The sequence below is a fragment of the Eulemur rufifrons genome, chromosome 6 (assembly GCF_041146395.1).
Source record: "Eulemur rufifrons isolate Redbay chromosome 6, OSU_ERuf_1, whole genome shotgun sequence".
Classification (NCBI taxonomy): Eukaryota; Metazoa; Chordata; class Mammalia; order Primates; family Lemuridae; genus Eulemur; species Eulemur rufifrons.
In genome coordinates this window covers 25,551,404-25,576,559 of record NC_090988.1, presented here as the reverse complement: position 1 = coordinate 25,576,559, position 25,156 = coordinate 25,551,404, and the positions used below count along the sequence as shown (strand labels likewise).

Here is a 25,156-nt window from a genome sequence, read left to right as displayed (position 1 = left end):
CCCACATTGCTGGAAATGCCCTACATTTTTGGAAAACTCAGAGTCAAAACCAGCTTTAAGCAGAGCTTTTGACCCTTACCAATAGCTTCTGCAGAACTGCCTTGGGCTACCATCTCCCAGTGAATTGGAATGCACGAGAGCCAGGGGTAGAGACAAGGCCCCAGCCTGCATCTCGGGGCCTGAATCATGAAAACCACAATTAAGGAAAACATTATGAAAAAGAATCTTACATTCGTCTACTCCAGCTGAGTGGCTAGCCACTTATAGAATCTTCATTACTTTATGTACAATCAGATGTTACTTGGTAAATGGACCATGTATGCTCTTCAACAAACCTTGCTATAGCCTTTTCAATTAAGTGTCACTCAAGAAAATATTCGCAAGCTATACATCCAATAAAGGAGTAATAACCACAAGATACAAAGAACTCAAGCAAATCAGCAAGACATCGGTGCTTTTCAGGTCACATAAACTTATTAATTACGACTGAATTCTCATTACTGCTGCATCTTTGCCTTTCAGAATTCATTGAGGTTTCCTCTGTGTAAATTTAGTCACCATTTCAAAGGAATTCAGAAAAATATATACTACCCTAGTCCAGAAAAAATAATTTTTTTGCTCTAACTGGGCAGTGAAGATTGTAACTCCTGTCAGAAATGGCACTCATTATATTTTGGCAATGTATACATACACTGATGTTAATTTATGTCTAAATTTTATAGAAATAAAGATGATTTTGCTTTTAAAAAAGAGTCTATCACTTGATGTTTTCTGATATTAAAAAAAATCTACTACATTGGATTTAAATCCAAAACATTGGATTTAAGAAATTATATCCCTTGTGCTTTTCTTCTTTTCTTGACAGGACATTGAATTGAAAGGAACTAATTAATGTATCTTTGAACCAACTGCATATTTTTTCTGTTGAACAAGAATTCTAAGCATATTACGTATCCTAATCTCAATTCTGGTGGTAGGTGTTTAACTCATATTTCCTACCAGGTTATGTTTTAATGACTTGAGAGGACATCTCTGCAACTGCCTATTTCAGTGCAAAGAAAACATTCATTAGCAAGATACTTTTAGTAAATCAGTTTTATTCCCTGATTAATAAAGTTGGGTACAACGTTCACTTTAATATTTATTCTGGTTATAAGGATTTCCCATAAGCTAAATTTCCTCCTCAAAGGAAGAATACTCTTGAGTTTTGCGCTGCCTACCCTGAATGTGAGTCCTCCTCTGTTTCTGAGTCACCTTCGTGTTGCATTCAGGTTTTGTTTGCTTTAAGTATAGTCAACTCCTTGAGTTTTACCTCTGCATGATGTTGGCTGTTACAGTAGAATTGGCTGAGGGCCCTGGGTGTTATTTGGAAAGTTTTGTTTTGAAATGCCAAAGAAATAATATACACAGAAGCGGGTGCCGGGACCACTGCATCAGTTGGCAGCCTTGGGTGGGGGGAAGGGGCGTAGGTAGGTAGATGGGCCTGGATTTGTGGTCTTGCCTCTCTCTTGTTCCACCCTGGGCCACAATGCCACAGTACCAGACCGGGGAGTTCAGCTGCGCTGCTGAGAAACTCTACCTCGCTGACCCCATGAAGGCACGTGTGGCTCTCAAATGTAGGCATTCAGCTGGGAGTTTGTGTATTAAAGTTAACAGATGATTTAGTTTGATGTATAGGATTGAGAAATTCCATAGTCAGTTAATGCGACGTATGGTAGCCAAGGAATTCTGCAGTGTTGCCATGGAAGCAGACTGAATGGTTTGAAATGAAAATACTGTTTGTCATGTTGTTAGGAAGTAAATATCTTTTGAATTTAAGAAAATGTTGGAACAGAAAATACGTAACTAAGTGGAGTATTCAAAAGCCAAGAGATTATTTTTTGTATTTTCTTTTTTTAATGTTTACGATTGAGAGCTAGGAATGTAAATGCTTTTCAATTAGAAAGCCTCTATTTATTTTTGGAAATCGAACAAGAATTGCATCTATCTTGGAAACTTTTTGTGGATTATTTGATATTGGGTAAAATATATGATTCTCTGATAAATTTGTATCAGTAATTTGAAAATGAGATAATCATGAAAAGCCAGTTCTTCCATCAATTCAGTTGCTCTGTCTTTAAAAGAAAATGAAATGTAACCATTTTTGATAGATCAATGTATTTCTCTTGGAGCATAAAATTTGTGTTTTTGATGACAAATAAATATAAAATATGGGAGGCTGAGGCAGGAGGAATGCTTGAGGCCAGGAGTTTGAGGCTGCAGTGAACTATGATTGGGCCTATGCATTCCAGCTTGGGTGACAGAGTAACACCCTGTCTCCAAAAAAAAAAAAAAAAAATTATAGTGGAGAAAAATGGAGAAATGAAAGGATAAGGCCAAGTGGGAGAGGGAAGGAAGGAAGGAGGAAGCAAGGCACATTTGGATATGGGATAAATGAACAAAAAGCTCTGCCTTACACGAATGCACTAAATGCCTCAAATAAAGAAGGAAAATAATCAATCTGAAGTTTTTTGCTCCTAAATATAGTATCTTTATTTAAATGTGGTTATTAGAATATTAGTTTCTCAGAATACCAGGAATAAGTTCTGTCTTTTCCATGACTATTGTATTCATTCCAATATTCTATTTCTGTTCAATCTTGCTTAATTAATTGGGCTAGGTTCTGTGCCCAGAATATATATACAATTTATTCCAGTGAGAATATGCTATCTCTTGGCTAAAACTGATGGATGCAGGGCTTAAAGGGCTGTAGCTCAGAAAAGAAAACACTTTATATTCCATAAGTGGAATCAGGTGTTAATCTAGTTAAATATGGTTTTTGGTAAAGACTGTCATAGAAAGTATTATCTGCTGTCCCCATTTGCATCTCTGATATGTCTTCATAATCGTATCTATTTCTCTGTGCTTGCGTAAACCTGAATCCTAAAGAGAAATGACAAATGATTAGAAAGTTGCCAGATGTGATAAGATACAGGTTCATTCAAAATGCTGCTATGTTCCAGGTAAGGTCTATTCCACATTCGTTTTTACCACCCTTAGAGCAGATACCTGAAACCATAAATGCCCCAAATTTCTGAGTTCATCCTATTTTCATTCTCATATATTATGATCCACCTCCACAAAAGGCTCTGCAGAACATGGGTTTGAGGTTTAATCTACTAACTAGTTGTGTGATTTGGGACAAGTTATTTAACCTAAGTCTTGGTGTTCTCATCTGTAAAATGGGAATAATCACAGCACCTACCTAATCATATTCATGTGAGAATTAAATGAGATGGTAAATGAAAGGACTTGTCATAGTGTTTGGCACTCAGTTAGTGCTCTATAATTATTAGCTAACAGCTCTTTATTCACAAAGGAAGAGATCCCTTTTCCCTCTCTAGAGCTGAAGTTTCTAAATCTGTTCTGGATTTGATTTTCTCTTGCTTCTTGAAGAATTGACACACATTCTCCTCTTCTCCAATGCCAACATCTTCGATGTATCTCCTTCACTGGCTTCAGTTATACAGATCTCCACTACTTAAAATAGTTTTCACTTGCTCTTATGCTCCTTCCAGGACTACCATCCTGTATCTTTCTTTCTTTTCACAGTAATCTTTTAACTCAGGAACATACATTCTCTGTTTCCATTTTTGTACCTGTCATTCTTTATATTCTTTGATCTGCCAATGAGAACCTACTAAGTGCTACACACTGGGATTCAGTAGCAAACAAGACAGACAGCTTCCTGCCCTCAGTGAAGACAGTTAACTGAAACTGTTCTCTATAAGGCCAACTCCATTAGTCTCCCTGAAGTGGGAAACTGCACGGTGTGTTTGAGGAACAGGCACAAGGCCAGTGACGTGGGGTACTGTGAGTGAGGCGGGGAGAGTGGACCGTGTAAGGGTGGAAACTCAGGCCACAGCCAGAAGCAGAAGGCCATGGTAAATTTAGGATTTTATTACAAGTGCGAGGGAAAGTTATGAGAGGCAGCAGAGTGTAGTTGTGGTTAAGAGCATGGGTTCTGAACTAGCCTGCCTCAATTCAAATGCTGGCCCTCACAGGAACCCACTGTGCGACCTTGAGCAAGAACAGCATCTCTTTGTCTGTTCATCTGTAACATGCAAATAATAGAACCTGTCTCTGTTGGGTTGTTTTGAAAATCAAATGAGTTAATTTTATAAAGTACTTTAAGACAGCACATCCACATTGAAATTGCTAGAGTTTGTTAAATTAATAAAAATGGTTCAGTTGTGCTGATTTAACTTAATAAAAGATCACTCTGTTGTGCGGAGAATGGACTGGAGGAGCTTGAATTTGAAGGCTATTGCAGAAGCCTACAAAGGGGTGAAGGCAACTTGGGGTGGCAGTGAGTTGGAAATAAGTGGATAGGTTAATGCTAATGAGAGCTCATGTTTATGGAATATGCATAATGTGCCAGACACTAGTCTAAGCTCTTTACATGTATTATCTCACAACCTATGAGCCAGGTACTATTGTTATTCTTATTTTACTGACAAGAAAACTGAGCTAGTAACTTGCCCAAGATCACACAGCCAGTATACAGTGGAGCCAAAAATCAAACCCAGCAGTCTGAACCAAGGACTGCACAATCCTAACCTCTCTGCTTTACTGCTTCTCATATATGCTAGCAGGATAGAAGTCACATAGTCAGATCATACAGTAACCAATGTTAGGCTGTGGCTATGTTAGAATTACTGGCATTTCTGGGGTCTAATGATATTCTTCTTCTACATGCTGGCTGTCACTTTCAGCTTTTCAGTATTGCTGGCCACTGGCAGGACAATAGTGGCAGAGAACCTAAAAAATATTTTCAATATTTTGAGGCATTTATTTTGCCAAGTGAAGTTTGCTCACTAAAAGTGATTACCAAAACCATAAGATATTTAACTTTTTAAAAGGATTCATATTTTTAAAACCATTTTATTCAACCCTAAATAAAATAGAAAATTTCCTTCCATTTCCAAATAACAATCCTATATATAAATGTGAAAAATGACTTGGAAAGTTCATGTAAATATATATAGTGTGCAGGACATTTAAATGTTAGATGCTTAGAAATATGTGAAATGTATCATATTTGTTCATGAGAATTTCCCATAAAGTATTGCTAAAAATCACCTACCTTCAAAGTTAGCTGAAGAGTTGCTTGTAGCAATTTCCTTCCAGTTGGCAATATACCTAAGCACATTATATGGGAATTCATTAAATTCAATTGATTCATTAATAAGTCATTAGTTTATTCATTAGTACATGCTTAGAGTACTAAAATTTCACCTTTTCTGAGAAATCTTAGACTAATGGTAACAAGTTCACTAGTCTCAATGTTTAATTCTCATGACTTTCCCACCTTCTAATAGCTCACATGCAGCTAACACAACCTCCAGGACAAGGAGTTGAGGCATGTATAAAAATGGTAGCCACCATCTACCATATTAGTGTCCTTTCATCTTCCTCTAGCACATCTCATTTTATCCTGTTTCATTCCTGCAAGATCATGTCCTCAGTTGAGTGTTTACTAAGATGTTAGTTAATAACTTCTAAATTAAAAGTATGGACATAAAACTCTCAGAGGGAAAAGTCAGTGGTTGCTTAGGCGCACTGTGAAGAGTCAAATGCTTCCTTGGATTTACATACTGGCGGGTTTTCATTTTACCTTCAAGGAACCAAGTTAAAGGGCCATGATGGATAGTATGCTAAGCCCTGACAGTCTGGGGCATAAACATATGCCGTATTTAAGGCCCATCCTGTTCCTGCTTTATCTAAGATTAGGACATGAATTCATTCTATTATACAAAAAGAACTCATAAAAACATGCCATCAGTAACTGATAAGAAATGTAAGTTTTACAAATAGAAGAAAAAGTCTGATGATAGCATTACCATGTTGTTTATATCATAGAGCTGATCTCTCTTTCTAAGAAATTTTTGGAATTTTTTAGATAACAATCACAGAATAATGTGTATGTGGAATCTACAATGAATCTCTTCAGGAGTACAAATGATTTAATAGCCCAGGAAAAGTCCTTAGCCAGAGAGGCCACATTAACTACATGCCTTAGAAATCAAAGGAGCATCTTCAGATATAGAAACTATCCATAACGTACATGAGCACAGAGTTCTCACCAACAAAGTTATATAGAATATCAGGAAATTATTTAAGATTTCCTAGCTGCTAATTGCATAATAGGTATGTTAATATTCACTTGCTATTTGAAAACTCTGATGATCCTGGAGGAGGAACATCTGAATGAACATCCCTTAGGATGAATGCCTGCAACAGTCATGGTAGCCATCATGTGGCATTGTGGGTAACTCAGTGATGGTGATGTAGGGATTGTTTTACATTCTTAACATATGCAGCAACATATCTCTGGATACAGGAATTTACAATAGTGCTCATTAGTGTCCTCAAATCCAAGACTGAATGGCTCCATTCATTCTTCAAAATGATTAAAATAATGTTCTCAGTTGATGGTTACAATGTACACCTGAAGATGGACATGGCTTCATCCCAGGAGAGTGTCTATCATAACAAGGGGTTAGCACAAAAGCCTTTGGGAAGAAACTGATTTTTATCAGTAAATATCAGTGTTTGAGGCATTTATGCCATTCTAACTGTCCAACAGTAGAAAACCGTCCATAGACTTTGAAGGATACTCTCCAACGAATTAATGGCTACCAATTCTACAGAAGGGAAAAATGTCACACTATTAAATTCTCATCAAACAAGGTGTTGTCAAGCCAGTTACAAATATCTAGAGGACTACAAAGACAATAGGAAAGTAGACTGTGGAGACCATAAATGCACTGGGTGCTTATACCTAATGTCTATGGTCAGCTAGGGGAAGGTCTTTCAAACTTTGCTCTTGCCTGAGATAATCAGTGCTTGTTGTCAGTAGTGCTATTGAAATATACCCAAATAACCACTTGAGATTTCATTTGAAATATTCATTGCCCAGGGCCTCAATGGAAACCTTGCTTTCTTAGATTCCACATGATTATACCCAACTCAGAAAATGAACTGACAGAAGTTGTACATAACTGGTAACATGAAGTATCTGCATTTTAAAAATGGAAATTTTCAGTTACTCTTATCACATCAAAGCCAGGTATATTCATCCCACTCCATACAGAGCATATGATATGAAGAAACCACTTCAAGTCTTACTGGTTTATTCTGTTTTTTCCACAAAGGGAAGCCACTGAGACTCTTCACCACCTACTACCCTATCAGGGGATGATAGATGGGAAAGTCTTATATAGACTGAGATGCCGATTTATTTCTTCCCGTTGAACTTAATGCTTTTATTCTTTTTGTATTCCAGTAATGATAGAATATAGAATATTAGGTATAGATTTTTTGTAATCTTGCACTGAAGCTTGCTGGCCCTTTGCTTGAATCAGCCAACTGGATAAGGCAAAGGCAGAGCAGGATTTCAATAGTTGAGAGAATTCTCTATTCTGTCCTCAAATGCTCATTCAAAATGTACCTCTTCTACCTCTCTCTCCCTTTCTTCCCTCCCTCTCCATCTAGCAATTTTTACTCTTAGGAAGGGACTAAAGGCAAGGCATTACAGCACCTTTCTTTGGATGTCATTTCTTGCATCATTATTACCATTTGTATTTATTCGATGTCCCAGAAACCACAGATGTGCTGTCTATAGGGAATCCCAATACTGTGGTCTAGACAAAATATTGGGGTTATTGAATCATTAGCAGTCCTTTTTTATTTAAAAACATTTTAGAGTATCTACTATGGATACTTAGTTCTTTATTTCTTTTCTCTTTTTATTTTATAATATATCCTTTTCATCAACATCTTTTTTCTTTTATTTTTTTTATTTTCCTTTTGTATCTTTCTTTACCCCTTTTCTTCTTTCTTTTATCTTTCCTTTTATTATTATTCTCTTCTCTGTTTCCTCTGGCTTCCCATTTTCATGTTCTATTGTTCAAAGACCATCACTTTGATTTTTCCAACCCCATTTTCTTAGCTCCCTTTTGCTAATTTCTTCTATTTTCATACTTTACTTGTATACCATCTTCATTTTAATTTTTCTGCCTCTTCATCCATGCATTATCCACATTCTTTATTGTAGTCAAGTAAATATTGAATATTTTTAACAGCTCTATGGAGATATAATTCATATACAATTCACCCATTAAAAGTGTATAATTCAGTGGCTTTTAGTATATTCACAGAGTTGGGCATCCATTACCACAATCAATTTTCAATCATTTTCATTACTCTAAAAAGAAACCCCACACCCCTTAGCCATCACCACCCAATCCCCCCAATTGATTCCCTAGCTCTAGGCAACCACTAATCTTTCTGTCTTTATAGATTTGCTTGTTCTTGACAGTTCATATAAATGGAATCATATAATACATGTTCCTTTGTGATAACCTTCTTTCACTTAGCAGGTTCATTAATATTATAGCATGTATCAGAACTTCATTTCTTCATATTGCTGAATACTATTCCACTGTATGGACATACCACATTTTATTTATCCATTCATCAGTTGATGGACATTTGGGTTGTTTCTACTTTTTTATTATTATGAATAATGTTGCTATAAGTATTAATGCACAAGTTTTGTGTGAACATATGTTTTCATTTCTCTTGGGTATATATCTAGGAGTGGAACTGCTGGGTCATATAGCAAATCTATGTTTAACCATTTGAGGAACTGCCAGATTGTTTTCCAGAGTGGCTGCCCCATTGCACATTCCCATTAGCAATGCATAAGTGTTCCAATTTCTCTACCTTCTCATCAACACTTGTTATTATCTGTCTTTTTAATTATAACCATCCCAGTAGATATGAAGTGGTATCTCGTGGTTTTGATTTACATTTCTCTAATAGCTGTATTAAATATTTTTAAATTTCCACCATACAAAATATCCTAAAAATTTTTTTCAAGGGCCATACTACATCATTGAAAAATTATAACTTTTTAGTCTCTCACACAGAAAGATTAGGGAATATAGATTGAGGAAATTGTTTCTATTATTAATTTCATGCTCTTAGCTTTATTTGTAAATTCCAAAGTAAGAAGCAAAGGAGAGACTGAGGCATGAGTTTAAAGTCTGAAAATAAAGAACAACTATGTCTAATTTTATGTTTGCTATTTTAGATCATTCCTTTTTTATCCCTCATTTCTTCTTTTCTTTCTGGAAAAATAATAAATACTCAGGTTTTGTTTTTTTTTTTTTTAATATTATGTTTGTGGCCCCAAGACTCAACATGGGAATGGGAAATGTTAGAAAGAAAAAATATATGGTGACTGCCCTTGTTCCCCAAGAATAGCAATGTGTATTTACTCATCAAAGTTCAGTGTATTTGTCCAGTTCAGCACTTCATCCACTTCCCATTCCATCACAGAATCTATCCCACCATCTTCAATAGCTCTTATTAGCCCCTTCGTTGCTGTCTGAATTAAACCTACAGTTTTAGGATGTGTTGACTGAGCCTCCAGGCTTCCTGTGTAGTACCTAAATAGAGAAAAGGAAGAGAAATATAAATCCTTTGGAATAAGTGATTATAAGTAGATACAGTTGATAATATATTGTGGCTACTTACATATTAAAACCTATTTTACACATTGAATCAAGTTTGCATCCTATATAACTCAGATGCATTTAAACCAAGATCTATGATGGGATATTTTGGAGGTAAGATCAACTTAACCAACCATACTAACCAGAGAAGCCTCAGTTCAAATCACCTCTCAATACGTTGCATTTTTGTGGTACAAAGAAAAACTAAGTCATTAAATCACTGAATCATATTAATAGAATTGTAGAATGGAAAGGATCTTAGAAACCAATAACTAACCCACTCATTTTACAGGTGAGAAAATAAATCCTGGAGGATTTGAGTGACTTTTACAAAGTCATGAGGCTAATGGCAGGTAGGAAGAGGGAAGGAAAGTGGAAAAAGGAAAAAAGGTGGGGGAGAAGAGGTAAAGGAATGACAGATACTGACATTTTCTTTTTGCCAGGTACTTTTCACACATTATCGTGTTTAATTCTCTTTAAAAAGTCACAGCTATTGGTAGCAGCTATTTTTATTCCCCTTTATTCTTCTTTATAAAGAAACTGAGACTCGGAGAAGTTTAAAAATTGTTCAAGATCATGTAGGTAGTAAATGTATATCAGAGCCAGTGTTCAGACCTGACTGTTAAGTCCAGCTTCCTTCTGGAGACTGTCTGTCTTACATTAATCTGAGCACATAAAATAATGTGTCCACCAAACATGAGCTGAGGCAGTAAAAAGAAGTTAGCAATCCTTACCAAACATAGCATTTTAGAGGGGTTATTCATTTTAAGATCTATACTGGTAGCCATTTTAAAGATGAACCTACTTTGAAATTGTATTTATTTATTAATCCAATGCCCATTGATTAGGAAGCACCATAGTGGTGATACAGAGCAGGACTCTGGTATTAAATTATCTGGATGTGAATCTTGGTTCTGTGATTTACTAGCCATATCATTTTTGCCAAATAATCCAGCCTTTCTGGGTCTCAGTGACCACTTCCTTAAAATGATAATCATATTACTACTTCCTCCTAGTGTTCTAAAGAGGTTTAGAAGTGTGAATCTATGTGAAGCATTTAGAACAGTGAATTGCACATAGTAAGCATTCAATAAAAGAAGGCTACACAATATTGGGTGGTAGGAATATAACAGCGAGAAGTTATCTGTGCCCTCATGAAGTTTCTGCTTGATCAGACTTTAAATAGATAATGATCCATGAGAGCAAATACATATTATAGAAGCAGGAACATGATTCTTGATTTATAGTTTAATAAGAGCAAAAATTATAAGAAAGTATGACTTAGCAATTTTTCTGTAGTTTTTCATTCACTTACTCATTTGTATAATAAATATCTATTGAGTGTCTACCATTTACAAAGTGTTATATGTCTGTACAGTGGTGAAACTTCCCTCATGGAACTTATAATCTTACACTCTATACTCTGTTTTCCGAACATAATAGGCACTCAATAAACATGTATTAAGTAAATGAATGATCAAATGAATGATAGTACCCACTGACCCAGATTTATTGAACTAATGCTCATGCTGTAACAAAAATGCATTTAAAAATTAGAAACTTCTGGAAGGCTGAGAGTGAATGTGTTTTTAATGATTTCCTCCATGTTTTACCCTTCCAAATACACAAACACCTAAGAGTAGATTTTGAAACATGGAGGGCATTATTTTCTCCTTTTTCAACAGTGATATACAATAATTCAGATATCTGTTTTTTCTCTTATCAAGGAAGTATAAAATGCACTTTGTTTCTGAGAGTAATAATAATTGTTCTAGGCCAGGTGCAGTGGCTCATGCCTGTGATCCTGGCACTCTGGGAGGCCAAGGCAGGAAGATTGCTTGAGCCCAGGAGTTGGAGGTTGTAGTGAGCTATGATGACACCACTGCTCTCTACCTGGGGCAACAGTGAGACTCTGTCTCAAAAAAAAAACTTCTAATAATTTAATTCTTAGATTTTGAACTCTTAAAATTAGTCACTATTATAGTTAAGTGGTCTAAAGAGGTTAGCAAGTAAAAATCGAATTTCAAATATAGCGACGAGAAATAAAGATCACTTTATAATCATAACTTGTTTTATAAATAAATAGTGATCTTTAAAGAAGAAAACAAAAACTATAAAATTTGGCTTTATAGGTAATATTGCTATTTTTAGTTATATTCACTTTAAAATTATATTCTTTCTAAACTAGGAAATTTAAGAGGAAAGAACATGGTAAGAAATGTTTGTCTGAATTTCACGACAAGAAGAGAAGTTAAATACAAAGACCTAGGAAGAATCAAAGCTTAAATTGCAAAGAAGGTTTAGGAGAGCTAAGATCTGCAGGACACAGCAAGGAATGGGATTTAAACACCAGAATTCTTTTAGTAAGAGAGGGGTAAAAAAAATCAAAAGTTTGTTGATTTTGTTCATTGCTGATTCTTAGCAACAGAGTGAAGAGTGTTTAATGCCACAGTGAACAAAGCACACAAAGTAAAATTTCTCATTCATCCTCTGCAACCCTATGAAAAAGAAATATAACACCCAGTCACAGAATTTATTATTTATTTATTCATTCATTCATTTATTCGTTCCTTCTATAAACAACAGATATTCATTAAGCACCAAGTATATCTGAGGTCCTATGCTAATAAATACAACAGGGTCCCTGTTCCATAGGGGTTCAAAGTCTAGTGTAGGTGGCAAATACACAGATAACTGCAGAAACATAACACCTGAGTACATAAAAAGTCCATGGGGCACACGGAAGTGCCTAACTGTGTCTAGGTAGGTTAGGGAAGGCTTCAGGAGATATTGGGACAAGTATCAAAAAAGAGGAAGATCTTGTTGCCATGTAGCTGAGCCAGAGAAGAGCAGCCTGGGGAGAGAGAATATCATGTGAGAAGTAGGTACTGGGAAACCCTTAACACGTTTTAGGTAAGGAAGTGATTTGTACTTTAGAAACATCAGTTCAGTGTTAAGACAGAGACAATGAAGAGACTAAAGACAAGGAGACCAATTAGAAGATATACCCAGCAGTTGAAGTATAGATGAAATATTGCAGTAGAGAATGAAAGAAAATATCAGATTTGGGAGATACTTTGGAAGTAGAATTAATAGGACCTGATGACATTACATGTAGGAGCTTTTAAAGAGTGTTAAGTATAGGTCACCCTCTATATTTCTGGCTTGGATAACTGGGTCAATAATGGTGTCATAAACTGAGACCAGGAGGAATACTGAGAAGAAACAACTTTTATGATGGGGAAGAGAAGAAATTCAGTTTTGGATGTGTTGAGTTTGAGAGAGAAATCCCCATATAATTAGCAATACAGAAGTCTGTTATGAAGAAGGTTGTTTTGAGGATAAACAGGAAAGAAAGAAGAAATAAAACAAGATTATTATTCATGTGCGTTGGCTTATCACCAGGTGTTGTCTGCTGTTACTGTGACGGAGCTTCAGCAAATCATACTACTATCCTATCAAAGCCAGCTGTTTCTAGGTGATGGCACATATGGTAAGTGAATTGTGTTGTTGTTCTGAGCCCATAATCACACTTCCTTTGCTGTAAACGGGTCCCTGGTTAAAGACAATGTTGTATGAAATAAAATGATGATGGACAAGACACTCTGTACTGAAGGTGTTGCTGATAAAAGCAATGCAGTCAGAGAAATAAAATTCATGTCTAGAGTATTTGTCTATCACTGTGAGGACAAAGGGATATCTCTTCTATTATGGGAAGGGTCCAATATAATTAGCCTGTCACCAGCTAGCCAGCATATCTCATTACTGGGGCAAAGCAATGGCCTTTGCTATATAGTCAGCTGTGACTACAGCCAGAACTGCCTTGGTGAGGGGAAGGCCATGTTGTTAAGCCTAAACGTAACCTTGATCTCTGTAACCATAGCCACTTTATACGTGGCTCCACGATGCAACAAAAGAGTTGACATCCACAGGATGCATCATCTTGTCAATCTCATAACTGAGAGTTGTCTGCCTCATGTAAATTCTTTGGAGTGCATTCACATAGGACATAAATATACTTTGCACCCATTCTGCATATACCTCTTCCTTGACTTAGCTGAGAAATTATTAGCTACTGCCCACAGTCAATGAGAGCCACACCTCAGGCTATTTTTCCTTCAAATGAAGTGGAAAACCAAGGGTACTACCTGAAGTTGTGCCCATTGGAAGGATATCCTTTGACCATTTTCCAGGCCAGTTGAGGGGTTGTAATCTAGTAACAGCCCATTTTTGGACCAGCCTCCTGTGCAGATCCATGGTGAATTAGATCCAGCATATTCCTCCTCTGTTAACTTGTCATAAGGGACTCCCTATGAAGCCAAAGGTACGGAGGCAATGCAGTGTAAGTAGTGATTGAAGAAGTCTGAGCCACCAGTTCATGCAGCTTATTTGGGCCTTCTGGTTCTTCTCAGACCCATTCCATATAGACCACATCTATTTTATACTGAAATGATGCTATGTACCCCCAATTTTACTGTCCAATGGATCAGATAAAACCCAGCTCAGTTCACAATCACATAGCACTTGGTATCCTATTACCAAGCATTCAGTCTCTACCAGGGCCCAGTAGCAAGCCTGGAGCTGAATTTCAAATGGAGACTAGTTTTTGGCAGAGGAGGACATTCTTTAGCTTATTCTTAAACCCTAGAGGTCTGTGCCGTGATTCTCCTATTAAGACTCTTTAGAGGCTCTACATAGTATTTCACTGCCGTAGACACTTCTAATCTGTTGGGACAGATGGGACATAAAGTCAAAGTTGTAGGGCAGCTTGACCAGCTGTGGACCTCCTGCAGAGCTCTTTCTTGCTCAATGTCCCACTGGAGCCTGGTGGCTTTAATAGGTCACCTAGTAAATGGATTGGAGCAGCATGTCTAGACATGCCATACTTTACCTCCCAAATCAAGAAAAGGCCTCTAAGTGTTGTGCCTCTTCAAGGTGAATGGTGCAAGGTACAGCAATTTGTCTCTCACTTTAGAAAAGATATCATAAAATATCTTTAGTCTTCAGTTATGTGGCAGACCCTTCACTTTTTGCCAAGTTTATCTCCTTCCTTCTGGTGTGCATTTGTCCTACTAAACCATCCAGGGAGCTGTTATTTTCTGCTTACTGCATACAATTAGTGTAAGGTCATCGATGTAATGAAAAGCCATGATGTTCTGCAGATTCAAGATGTGCAAGCCGGTAGGGACTAGAGCAAGAAAGCTGATATAGCTCTGAGAGTAAGATGTAAATTCTTTCCATGTAAATGCAAACTACTTTTCCTTTTGCTTAGTGTTTGGGATGGGAAAGAACATATTTGCCAAGTCAACAGTAGCATACCAGGTACCAGTGGTTGTGCTGATTTTCTCCATTAAAAAAGCCACATCTTGGTCAGACACAGTAGCTCACACCTGTAATCTTGGCACCTTGAGAGGCCAAGGCAGGAGGATCGCTTGAGGCCAGGAGTTTAAGACCAGCCTAGGCCGGGCGCGGTGGCTCACGCCTGTAATCCTAGCACTCTGGGAGGCCAAGGTGGGTGGATCGTTTGAGCTCAGGAGTTCGTGACCAGCCTGAGCAAGAGCGAGACCCCACCTCTACTAAAAATAGAAAGAAATTATATGGACAGCTAAAAATATATATAGAAAAAATTAGCCGGGCATGGTGGCGCATGCCTGTAGTCCCAGCTACTCAGGAGGCTGAGACAGGAGGATCGCTTGAGCTCAGGAGTTTGAGGTTGCTGTGAGCTAGGCTGACGCCACGGCACTCACTTTAGCCTGGGCAACAGAGTGAGACTCTGTCTCAAAAAAAAAAAAAAAAAAAAAAAAGACCAGCCTAAGCAAGAGCAAGATCCCATCTCTACTAAAAATGAAAAATTAGCCAGGCACTGTGGTGTGCACCCGTATCCCAGCTACTTAGGAGGCTGAGGCAGGAGGATCACTTGAGCCCAGGTGTTTGAGGTTGCAATGAGCTATGATGACACCACTGCACCCTAGCCCCAGTGACAGAGCCAGAGCCTGTCTCAAAAAAAAAAAAAGCCACATCTGGAAGCCTTGCTGCAATTTGTGTCACCACCTGACCCTATCACCTCAAAGTTTTATTATTTCCAATAAACTAAAGGAAACAATTTCATCACAGCTTTCCCCACTGTCATCTCCAGCCTATAAAGGACAGCCATCACAGAGTTCATCAAGACTTCTGCTAGTCCCTTCAACAAGCCATTTCTTAACAATCTGATGAAGAAGCTATCCTTTGGGGCCTCCTAGGGTTATAGCTAGTCAGTGGTTAAGTAAATTGCACATAACAGGAACAAACATATGCATTCCCCTGAGCCTTCAGTAATCCTTTTTATACAGTATACCAGAGAAGTTCAGGTATTTTGTAACAAAGAGGCTTGGTTGAGTTCAGGCTTTGAATAGCTAACCTCACATACTGTTAACATAATTTCTGGGTACCAAGCCAACATATTAAATCCACAATCCCAAGTGAGTGTGTCCATATCAGTACATTCAGCCCAAACAACCCTTGATCTAACAACCTTAAAATCCACCCTCACACAATGCTTCCGAGACTCCTATAAGTTCTTGTAACTCTTTTGGTTTATAAGCCATCTCCTCTTGCTTGTACTCCTCTCTCTGGGCTGTCCTGAGATACAACTCTCCTTGTGGACTGGAGCCAATGAGAAATGGTGGTACTGGTGGGGAATCCTGAGGAGAATCAGCATGAGTGTGTATAGCAACTGTGCCAGTGCAGTCATTGAAAGGCTTTTATGTAGAGAAAGACTGCTTCCCTTAAAAGGGGGAACAAGGGTTTCCTCCACTAACAAGGGAATTTGGAGGTTCAAGGTTCTTAGCCTTGCCTATGTCTGTCCAAATGTCCTCATCCCAGGTCTCAGGGTTGTACTACTTTCCCATTAGTGCCCTTATCTTCATGCAAAAGACCTGGTAGTGTTCAGCATTTGTTTGTACTGTAGACACTATAATCCTGTGACCCTTGCAATTGAACCCTGGGATGCCCTCTACTCACCCTGCAACTATAGGAGATAAATGACTACTTCAAAGGTGCCATGGAGGTGTACAATGTTCTTTTCAAATTTTTTTACAACTTTATTGAGGCACAATTTAGGTATAATAAACTACACATATTTAAATTATACAATTCGCAGTTTTGACATGTATATACCTATGAATGCATCACTACAATTAAAAAATGAATACATCCATCACTCCCAAAGTTTCCTTGTACCCCTTGGTAATCCTTCCCTCTCTCCTTCCTCCCACCTCCAGACAACTACTGATCCTCTTAGTGTCACTCTAGATTTTTTTGCATCTTCTAGAATTTTATGTAAATGGAATCATACAGCATGTACTTTTTTTTGACTGATTTCTTTCATTCAGCATCATTATTTTGAGATTGATCCATGTTGTGTGTATCAATAGTTCATTCCTTTGTATTGCTGAGTAGTATTTCCTTTGTGTAGATATACTGCCATTTATTTATCCATTCACCTGCTGATGGAAATTTGTACTGTTTCTGGTTTTTAGCTATTACAAATAAACCCGCTATGAATATTCATATACAATCTTTCCATGGACATGTTTTTATTTCTCTTGGGTAAATACCTAGGGGTGAAATTGCTGGGTTGAATAGGTGTGTTAATTTGTTAAAAAAAAAAAAAAAAAAAAAAAAAAACCTACCAAACTGTTTTCGAAGTGAATGCAGCAGTTTGCATTTGCTCCATATCCTTGCCAACAGTTGGTATGGCAGACTATTTTAACCATACTAGTGAGTATGTAGTGGTATCTCATTATTGTTTTAGTTTTCACTTCCCTAATGACTAATGATTCATTAGTTGAGTTATGCTAATTTACTATCTATATATCTTCATTAATGGAGTGTTTGTTCAAGTCTTTTGCCCATTTTTAAATTAGACTGTTTTGAGAGGTTTTAAAAAATATATTCTAGATTCAAGACATATATATATATATATATATATATATACATACATATAGCAAATGTTTTATACCTGTCTATAGCTTGCATTTTTTAATTTTAATTTTAATTTTAATTTTTGAGACAGAGTCCCATGATGCTGGCTAATTTTTCTATTTTTAGTAAAGACAGGGTTTCACTCTTGCTTAGGCTGGTCTTGAACTCCTGAGCTCAAGCAATCCTCTTGCATTAGCCTCCCAGGGTGCTGGGATTACAAGCGTGAGCCACTGTACCTGGCTCCTTATGGCTTGCATTTTTATTTCTGAAACAGGCTATTCAAAGAACAAAAGCTTTTAATTTTGATGAAGTGAAATTTAACAAATTTTTCTTTTATAGTTCATGCCTTCTGTGCCCCATTTAAGAAACCTTCGCAAGAACAAAGGTCGCTAAGATTTTCTCCTTTGGCTACTTTTAGATGCTTTATGGTTTTTGCTCTTATATTTAGAACTAGGATCTCTTTTGAGTTAATTTTACTTATGGTATAGGAGTCAAGGTTCATTTTTCGACATTTGAATATCCAATTTGTTAAAAAGACTATTTTTTCCCCAATTAAATTCCCTTGGCACCTTTGTTGAAAATCAATTAACAATGTATGTGTGAATCTATTTTTCAACACTGTGTTCTGTTAAATTGATCTATGTATGTCTATCTTTATGCCAATACAACATCATGATTACAGTAGCTTTATAAGTCTTGAAATCAAGTAGTGTAAGTTCTATGGATTTTTTGTCTAAAATACTGTATACTTCTTTAGTAAGTCTAAGTACTTAGTCAACTTACATTTGCCTCATCCATTCTATTTTTCTAATTTTTCTTTTATTTTCCAAATCTTGCCTTCTCTTCAGTTTAGAGAAATGAAATTCAGTTTCTTTTTTGTCTTCCACTACTTCACTGGCAGTAGATAACCAAAACTATTGCGAAATGAAAAGGAATATACAAAATGTTGAAATATTGATTGTGAGATTATCTGGCTATAGACAAGAACTTCTTCTGTGCATTCGGTAGGAATATGCCAAGATAGAGACAGAGGAAAGGATAGACCCTTTTAAGGTCTTTCTAATTAAGTGATGAGTGAGTTAGTATATACTGCATTTTCAGAACCATAAGATTCACAAAGTACTAGTGTACCGAGGTACTTAATTTGTTTGGATGGATTAGTAAATAGACATATTCTAAGACTATTTCATCTTCTTACATGAATAGACCTTACCTATTCTTAGTACTGTTGGGTTTTGATGATTCTAACCCTCCAGGAGTAGTGGCACCCTCCAGGAACACAGAGCTCCCTCTATTACTTCCCAAGACTTTTGTGGTTTCCCCTTTACAACACTTTCTCCTAACTGGCTGCCTATTTTTCCACTTTCAATTCATCCTTCCTACCCTGCCACACACACACTAGATAACAAGGAGGAGAGTTTGCTACTTCTCCACGACACTATGTATTTGTACCTATTCAACCACTTACCATATTTACTACACTGTACTGAAATATCCTGTGTACTCAACTCTCTCTAATTGAAAAGCAATCTACTTGAGGGAAAGCACTATGCCTTTTTACCATAGTATCCCCAGCATCTAAAACAATGCCTGATGTATGACTGATGTGCCATAAAGTTTGTTAATGAATGAATCAATTCACACCTTGATCCTTATCACTTTTCATACTTAGTATATGCAACATACCAAATTCTCCAATCTGTGTACTAAGTATATAATCTGCTGAGTACCAGAGAGTATCTAAAGATGGTATAGGTTCAAAGCTAATTATTAAAAGTACAAGCAAATGTAGGAAGAAAATGATAAATTGTTGTACTTTGTTGTTACTAATAATGATTAGTAACCTCAGAATATTTAAGTAAATTTTATCAAATTACTAGTATTTATTGTTTTAAAAATAATTTTAAAATTAATTTTTAAAAAGATAAAATGAATTTCTAAATATATGAGATAAAAAATGATTAATATTTCTCTTTTCTTACTCTATCAGAAACAGGCCTCCAGCCATTGTTTTCTATCCGACGATACCAGCCACTATGATCCTCTTCCTGAAGATGATCACTTTTATTATGAGATGTATGTTTTGCTGGAAGTTTTGTATAATCTCTAGGGCTGTTAGCACACAGATCTTCAATATGTCTGTCAGTAAAAATTTTATAGTATACATGAGGGGGAAATTGAGCCTGTAGATGTAAAAGTTCAAAGGACCACTGTAATATAATTACAAAAACAGTTTATGATTTTCAAAATTACATCTTTTAAATTTCACATAAATGTGCTTTGAAACTACTAAATAAGAATTCATCTATACTTACTCCACCTAATCTGAATCGCACATGAATGCCAGCAGCAGCGTCTAGAAGCTCTGCCTATAAGAGAATGTATTACTCTTCAACATTCTGTATGTATCAATTCACTACTTCGCACTCTATTATTTAAAAATAGTTGCTGAATGTTGATTATTTAGGAAATAGGACAGGTGAACAGACCTCAAATAATTAATTTTAAATTAGAAAATATTTAAGATCTAAGGACTTAATTTCTTAGGGTTTTCAATAAATAAAACAGCTTATATGACAACTGAAAAAGTGATACCAAATTGTATCCTTTCTATGCAATATAGAAACATAAATGCCAAGTGATTTATTATTCATAAAACATAAGTTTTAAATAAGTCTTCAAAGATATGATTTACATATAAAGTATTATAGGTAAATTCAGAGAAAAAAAATTGTGACTGATCAACCTAAGTTCAGCATCAGATGACCTTCCCTAACTAGCTTTTGTTAAATCAAAAATCCATGTTTAAAAATCTGTAAGAATTGTATATAACAGGTCTTCTAAATTTAAGTGCCTTGCACCAAAATGAAAAGTAGAGAAAAGATTCTTGGCCTTTATCAGAAAACAATGCAATTCTTTCCTGATAGTATTATGTTAGATGAGAAAATAGATACTATCCTAAATTGTTCAATATGTAATGCCTGAAAGATGACATTAGTTTCACAGAATAATTTTCTCTTGACTAAAAATTTATGAATTCAAGTATGAAGTGTGATATCCTGTTATAAAACATATTTTTCATATTTGAACCATAACACTATACATATATACATGCATATATATTTTTCTTCACTGAAGTAGGCAAATTTTAAGTGCACAGCTCAATGAATTTTTACAGATGTACTGTATACTCTTGTGCTTGGCTTCTTTCACTCAACATGAATCTGTGATGAATCTATAATATTCATACATGTAGTTGCAGATAGTAGCAATTTATTTTTCACTGCTGTCTACAGGGTGTCCCAAAAGTCTCCATACAAAGGAAAAATTTTGTAATGAATATTTTGTAAATAAGGTACATTCAGCTATAATTTCCCATTTTCCCTATGTATGGTGACTTTTGGGGCACCCTGTAGTATTCCATCATATAATGTACCACAATTTATTTATCAACTCTATTATTGTTGGAATTTTGATATGTTTCTAGTTTTGGGCTTTCATAAATAAAACTGCTTCTTCTGGTGGGCTCTATCATTCATTTCCCTTTGTTACCCAGGAATGGAATATGAGTGGTCATGAGGTATATTTATACAGATGTCCCCAACTTATGATGGTATGATATATGATTTTTTGACTTCACAATGGTGTGAAAGCCATACACATTCAGTAGAGATCATACTTCAGATTTTGAACTTTGATCTTTTCCCAGGTAAGTGATATGCTGTACAATACTCTGTTGTGATGCTGGACAGCAGCAGCAAGTGGCTGCTTCCAATCAGCCATGTGATCACAAGGGTAAACAACCAATACTCCACAGTGTAAACTAAGCTATAAGGTTCAGTAGGTCAGGTATGTTAAATGCATTTTCAACTTACAATATTCTGAACATATGATGGGTTTATCTGGACGTAACCCCACCATAAGACAAGAAGCATTTGTAATTAGCTGTACTAGTGATTGCCAAAGAGTGTTTTTCAAAATTTTTGTAAGAATTTACCCCCCACCAGCAATATATGAGAGTTCTGGCTGCTCCACATACTTATTAACACATGGTATTGTCAAGACCTTTTCATTTTAGCCATTCTGGTGAGGTTATAATGGTAGCTTATTGTAGTTGTTTTATTTTTTTGTTTTGTTTTGTTTTTTAGGAATGAGGTCTCACTCCATTGCCCAGGCTAGAGTACAGTGGCACAATTATAGCTCACTGCAGCCTTGAACTTCTGGGTTCAAATGATCCTCCTGCCTCAGCCTCCTGAGTAGCTGGGACTCACACCCAGCTGATGTTTTTATTTTTTGGGGAGACAGGGTCTCACTATGTTGCCCAGGCTGGTCTCAAATTCTTGGCCTCAAGCAGTCTTCCTTTTCACTCGGCCTCACAAAATGCTGGGATTACAAGCATGAGCCACTGTGTCCAGCCCAATCACTGTAGTTTTAATTTATATTTCCTCAGGACTAACCATGTTGAGTACATTTGCATATACTTACTGGATATTAGATATATAGTCTTGCTAGAGGTTTATCAATTTTATTAACCCATTCAAAGAACTGACTGGGCTTTTTTAGACATTTAAAAATTTTTTAATCATTATGGGTACCTAATAGTTGTATATCTTTACAGGATGGGTACATGTGACATTTTGAAACAGGCATACAATGTGAATTAATCAAATCAGGGTATTGGGGTATCCATCACCTCAGGCATTTATCATTTCTTTGTGTTAGGAACATTCCAATTCTACTCTTTTAGTTATTTTAAAGTATACCCTAAGTTATCGTTGATTATAGTCACTTTTTTGTGCTATCTGGCTTTGTTTATTTTCTCTCTGTTACTTTTACTTCCTATTTATTGACTTCTGATTTTATCTTTACTATTTCCTTCCTTTTACTTTCTTTGAGTTTAATTGGCTTAACTTTTTCTAGCTTCTTGAGGTAGAAAATTAGGAAACTGATTTTCAATTTTTCTCTTTTTGTATTATGTTTGCATTTAGATGTATAACTTTCCCTCTGAGCTCTACTTTAGCTCCATCCCGTAAGCTTTGATGTCATTATGACTTAGCATAAAATATATTCTAATTTCCCTTTTTAACCTATAGATTATTTAATTTCATGGGCTTAATTTGTAAAAGTTTGATGGTTTTCTATTTCTCTTATTTTTATTGATTTCTATTTTAATTCCATTGGGACTAAAGAACATTCTCTATGGTTTCAGTCCTTTGAAATTTATTGAGCTTTGCATTAAATCCAAGCATGTACTCTATTTTGGGAAACATTTCCTGTGCACTTAACATAAAGACAGCATTAGATTTGCAGACCTTTAGATATTTTGCAGTGTTGACTATAATGTTCTATATTTATCAGTTAGGTCAAGACGTTAAAATCTGCTATATCTATATTAAATTTTTTTTTGCATGCTTGTTTCTATCAATTACCAAGAAAGATGTGTTAAAAATCTCCAAGTATGAATGAAGATTACTATGTTTCTTCTGGTAAGTTTGTCAATTTTGCTTTACAATTACAGAATTGTTACATTTTTTGTTGAACTCTTTTATTATTATGAAATGTCCCTCTCTATATCTCACAATACTTTTTGCATTAAAGTCTAATTTGTCTGATATTAAAATGACATCAGCTTTCTTTTAACTAAAATTTGCACATCTATTTCCATCATTTTACTTTTCATTTTTCCATGCCATTATATTTAAAGTGTGCCTAAAAATAATAAATAGATGGCTTTTTTGTCAGTCTGACAACCTTTGCTTTTATTTGGGTTGTTTAGTCTGTTTATATTTCATATAATAATTATTTTTTGGACTTAAAATTTTTAATATAATTATTGATATACTTACTGATATACATTTGGTCTTCCATATCTATGGATTCTGTATCCTCAAATTCAACCAACTATGGATCAAAAATACAGTATTTGGGGGATGTGCAACCCATGGATATGGAGGGCCAACTGTACATATCCATAGGTTCCTCAGGGCCAACTATGGAACTTGAGCATCTGTGGATTTTCGTATTTGTGGAGAGTCCTGGAATCAATGCCCCACAAATACCAAGAGACAACTGTAGTTGGTTAAATAAGGATTAAGTCTTACTGATACACCAGCGTTAAGTCTAACATCTTGCTTTTTGTTTTCTATTTTCCCATCTGTTCTTTATTCCATTATTTCTTCTTTCTTGCATTCTTTTGGATTGATCAAGCAATTGTTAATATTCCATATTTTCTCATCTCTTAGCTTTTAAGTAATATAGTTTTATATGATTCTTTTGGCAGTTACTCTAGAGAAAACAATATACATCCATGACATTTACCCCTTCCAGTGCTCTTTATTCGTATAATCCTTGTCCCCTTCCGAAATAATTTTCTTTCAACTAGAAGAACTCCCTTTAATATTTCTTGTAATTCAGTTTGTTGGCAAATTAATTCTTTCAGCTTTTGTTTGTCTGAAAATATCATTATTTTGCCTCTATTTTGATGATATTTGCACTGGTGTATAATTTCAGGTTGACAAGGTTTTTTTTCCCCTTTCTTTCTTTCAGAACACAAAAGAAGCAATTCTATTATTTCTGGCTTCCTTAATGTTTTTTTTCTTTAGCTGATTTTCAGATTGTAGCTTTGTCTTTTTTTTTTAGGAATTTGGTTGTGATGTGCCCAGGTGAGTGGTTTTCTTTGTATTATATCATTTGTAGTTCAGCACTTCTTGAATATGTGGATTCATTTCTTTTATCAATTTTGGAAATTTTGATTTATTTTCTCTTCCAATATTGCTTCTGCCCCATTTGATGTCTTCTCTCTTTCTGGGACTCCAATTATTAATACATGTATGTTAGATCTTTGTATTATGTCTCACATGTCTATTATTCTCAGTTATTTATTTTTTTCCCATTAGTTTTCTTCCTGAGCTTCCGTTTGGATGTTGTCTGTTAACTTGCCTTTCAGTTCAGTAATCCTGTCTTCAGCTGCAACCAATTTTCTGTTAAACCCATCCAATATATTTCTAATTTCATAGATGATAATTTTAGTTCTAGAATGTCCATTTGCTTATTTATAGATCAAAATTCTCTGCTGGAATTCTCCACATCCTCATTCATTTTTGCCCATCATTTTCTTCATTTTTAAAAAACTTACTAATCACAGTTATTCTGAAGTCTTTATATGGTAACTTTCTGGATCATTATTGGGTCTATTTCTATGGTTTGTATTTTCCTTTTGATTACTGTTCACATTCACTTGCCTCTTTACATGTCTAGTAATTTTTCATTGTATCTTAGAGACTACATATAAAAGAACTGTAGAGGTTTCACTAGAAAGGATTTACCTTTCATCTTTTAGGCAGTCAGAGTGAGGTGCTGATCATGCCAATACAATCAGAGATTGAGCTGGATTATGTCTGGATCGCAGTTTTAGTAATCCACATTTGGTGTGTCCATTTCTAGTGTTTCCCTGTTTCTCAGATGTGGTCCTTTGGGCTTTTGTAAGAGATCCTGGCAGGTTTCTACCTCCTCAATAATGAAAGACTATGGGAAATTCAGTTATACTCTTTGGGAAGATTTGAGCTTAATTCTTTATCCTTATATTCCATTCAGACCCCAAATATGGCAAATATGTTCAAGGTAGGAGA

General features: G+C 35.8%; 1 protein-coding gene and 1 pseudogene across 1 annotated transcript in view; one reads left to right on the top strand and one right to left on the bottom strand.

The window, feature by feature from the left end:
* The first annotated feature begins 1,528 nt into the window (after positions 1-1,528).
* On the top strand, positions 1,529-1,756 carry LOC138383845 (signal recognition particle 9 kDa protein-like; annotated as a pseudogene).
* Positions 1,757-2,510: 754 nt separating this feature from the next.
* Positions 2,511-25,156, bottom strand: part of C6H11orf65 (chromosome 6 C11orf65 homolog) — a 50,821-nt gene continuing 28,175 nt past the window's right edge. The window contains exons 4-9 of the mRNA XM_069468974.1: positions 19,844-19,897; positions 19,511-19,711; positions 18,312-18,442; positions 9,327-9,497; positions 5,126-5,181; positions 2,511-2,922 (exon numbers count right to left, since the gene is read on the bottom strand). Coding sequence (XP_069325075.1) covers positions 2,771-2,922; positions 5,126-5,181; positions 9,327-9,497; positions 18,312-18,442; positions 19,511-19,711; positions 19,844-19,897 — 765 coding nt within the window. The 3' untranslated portion in view covers positions 2,511-2,770. The remainder of the gene's footprint in view (positions 2,923-5,125; positions 5,182-9,326; positions 9,498-18,311; positions 18,443-19,510; positions 19,712-19,843; positions 19,898-25,156) is intronic.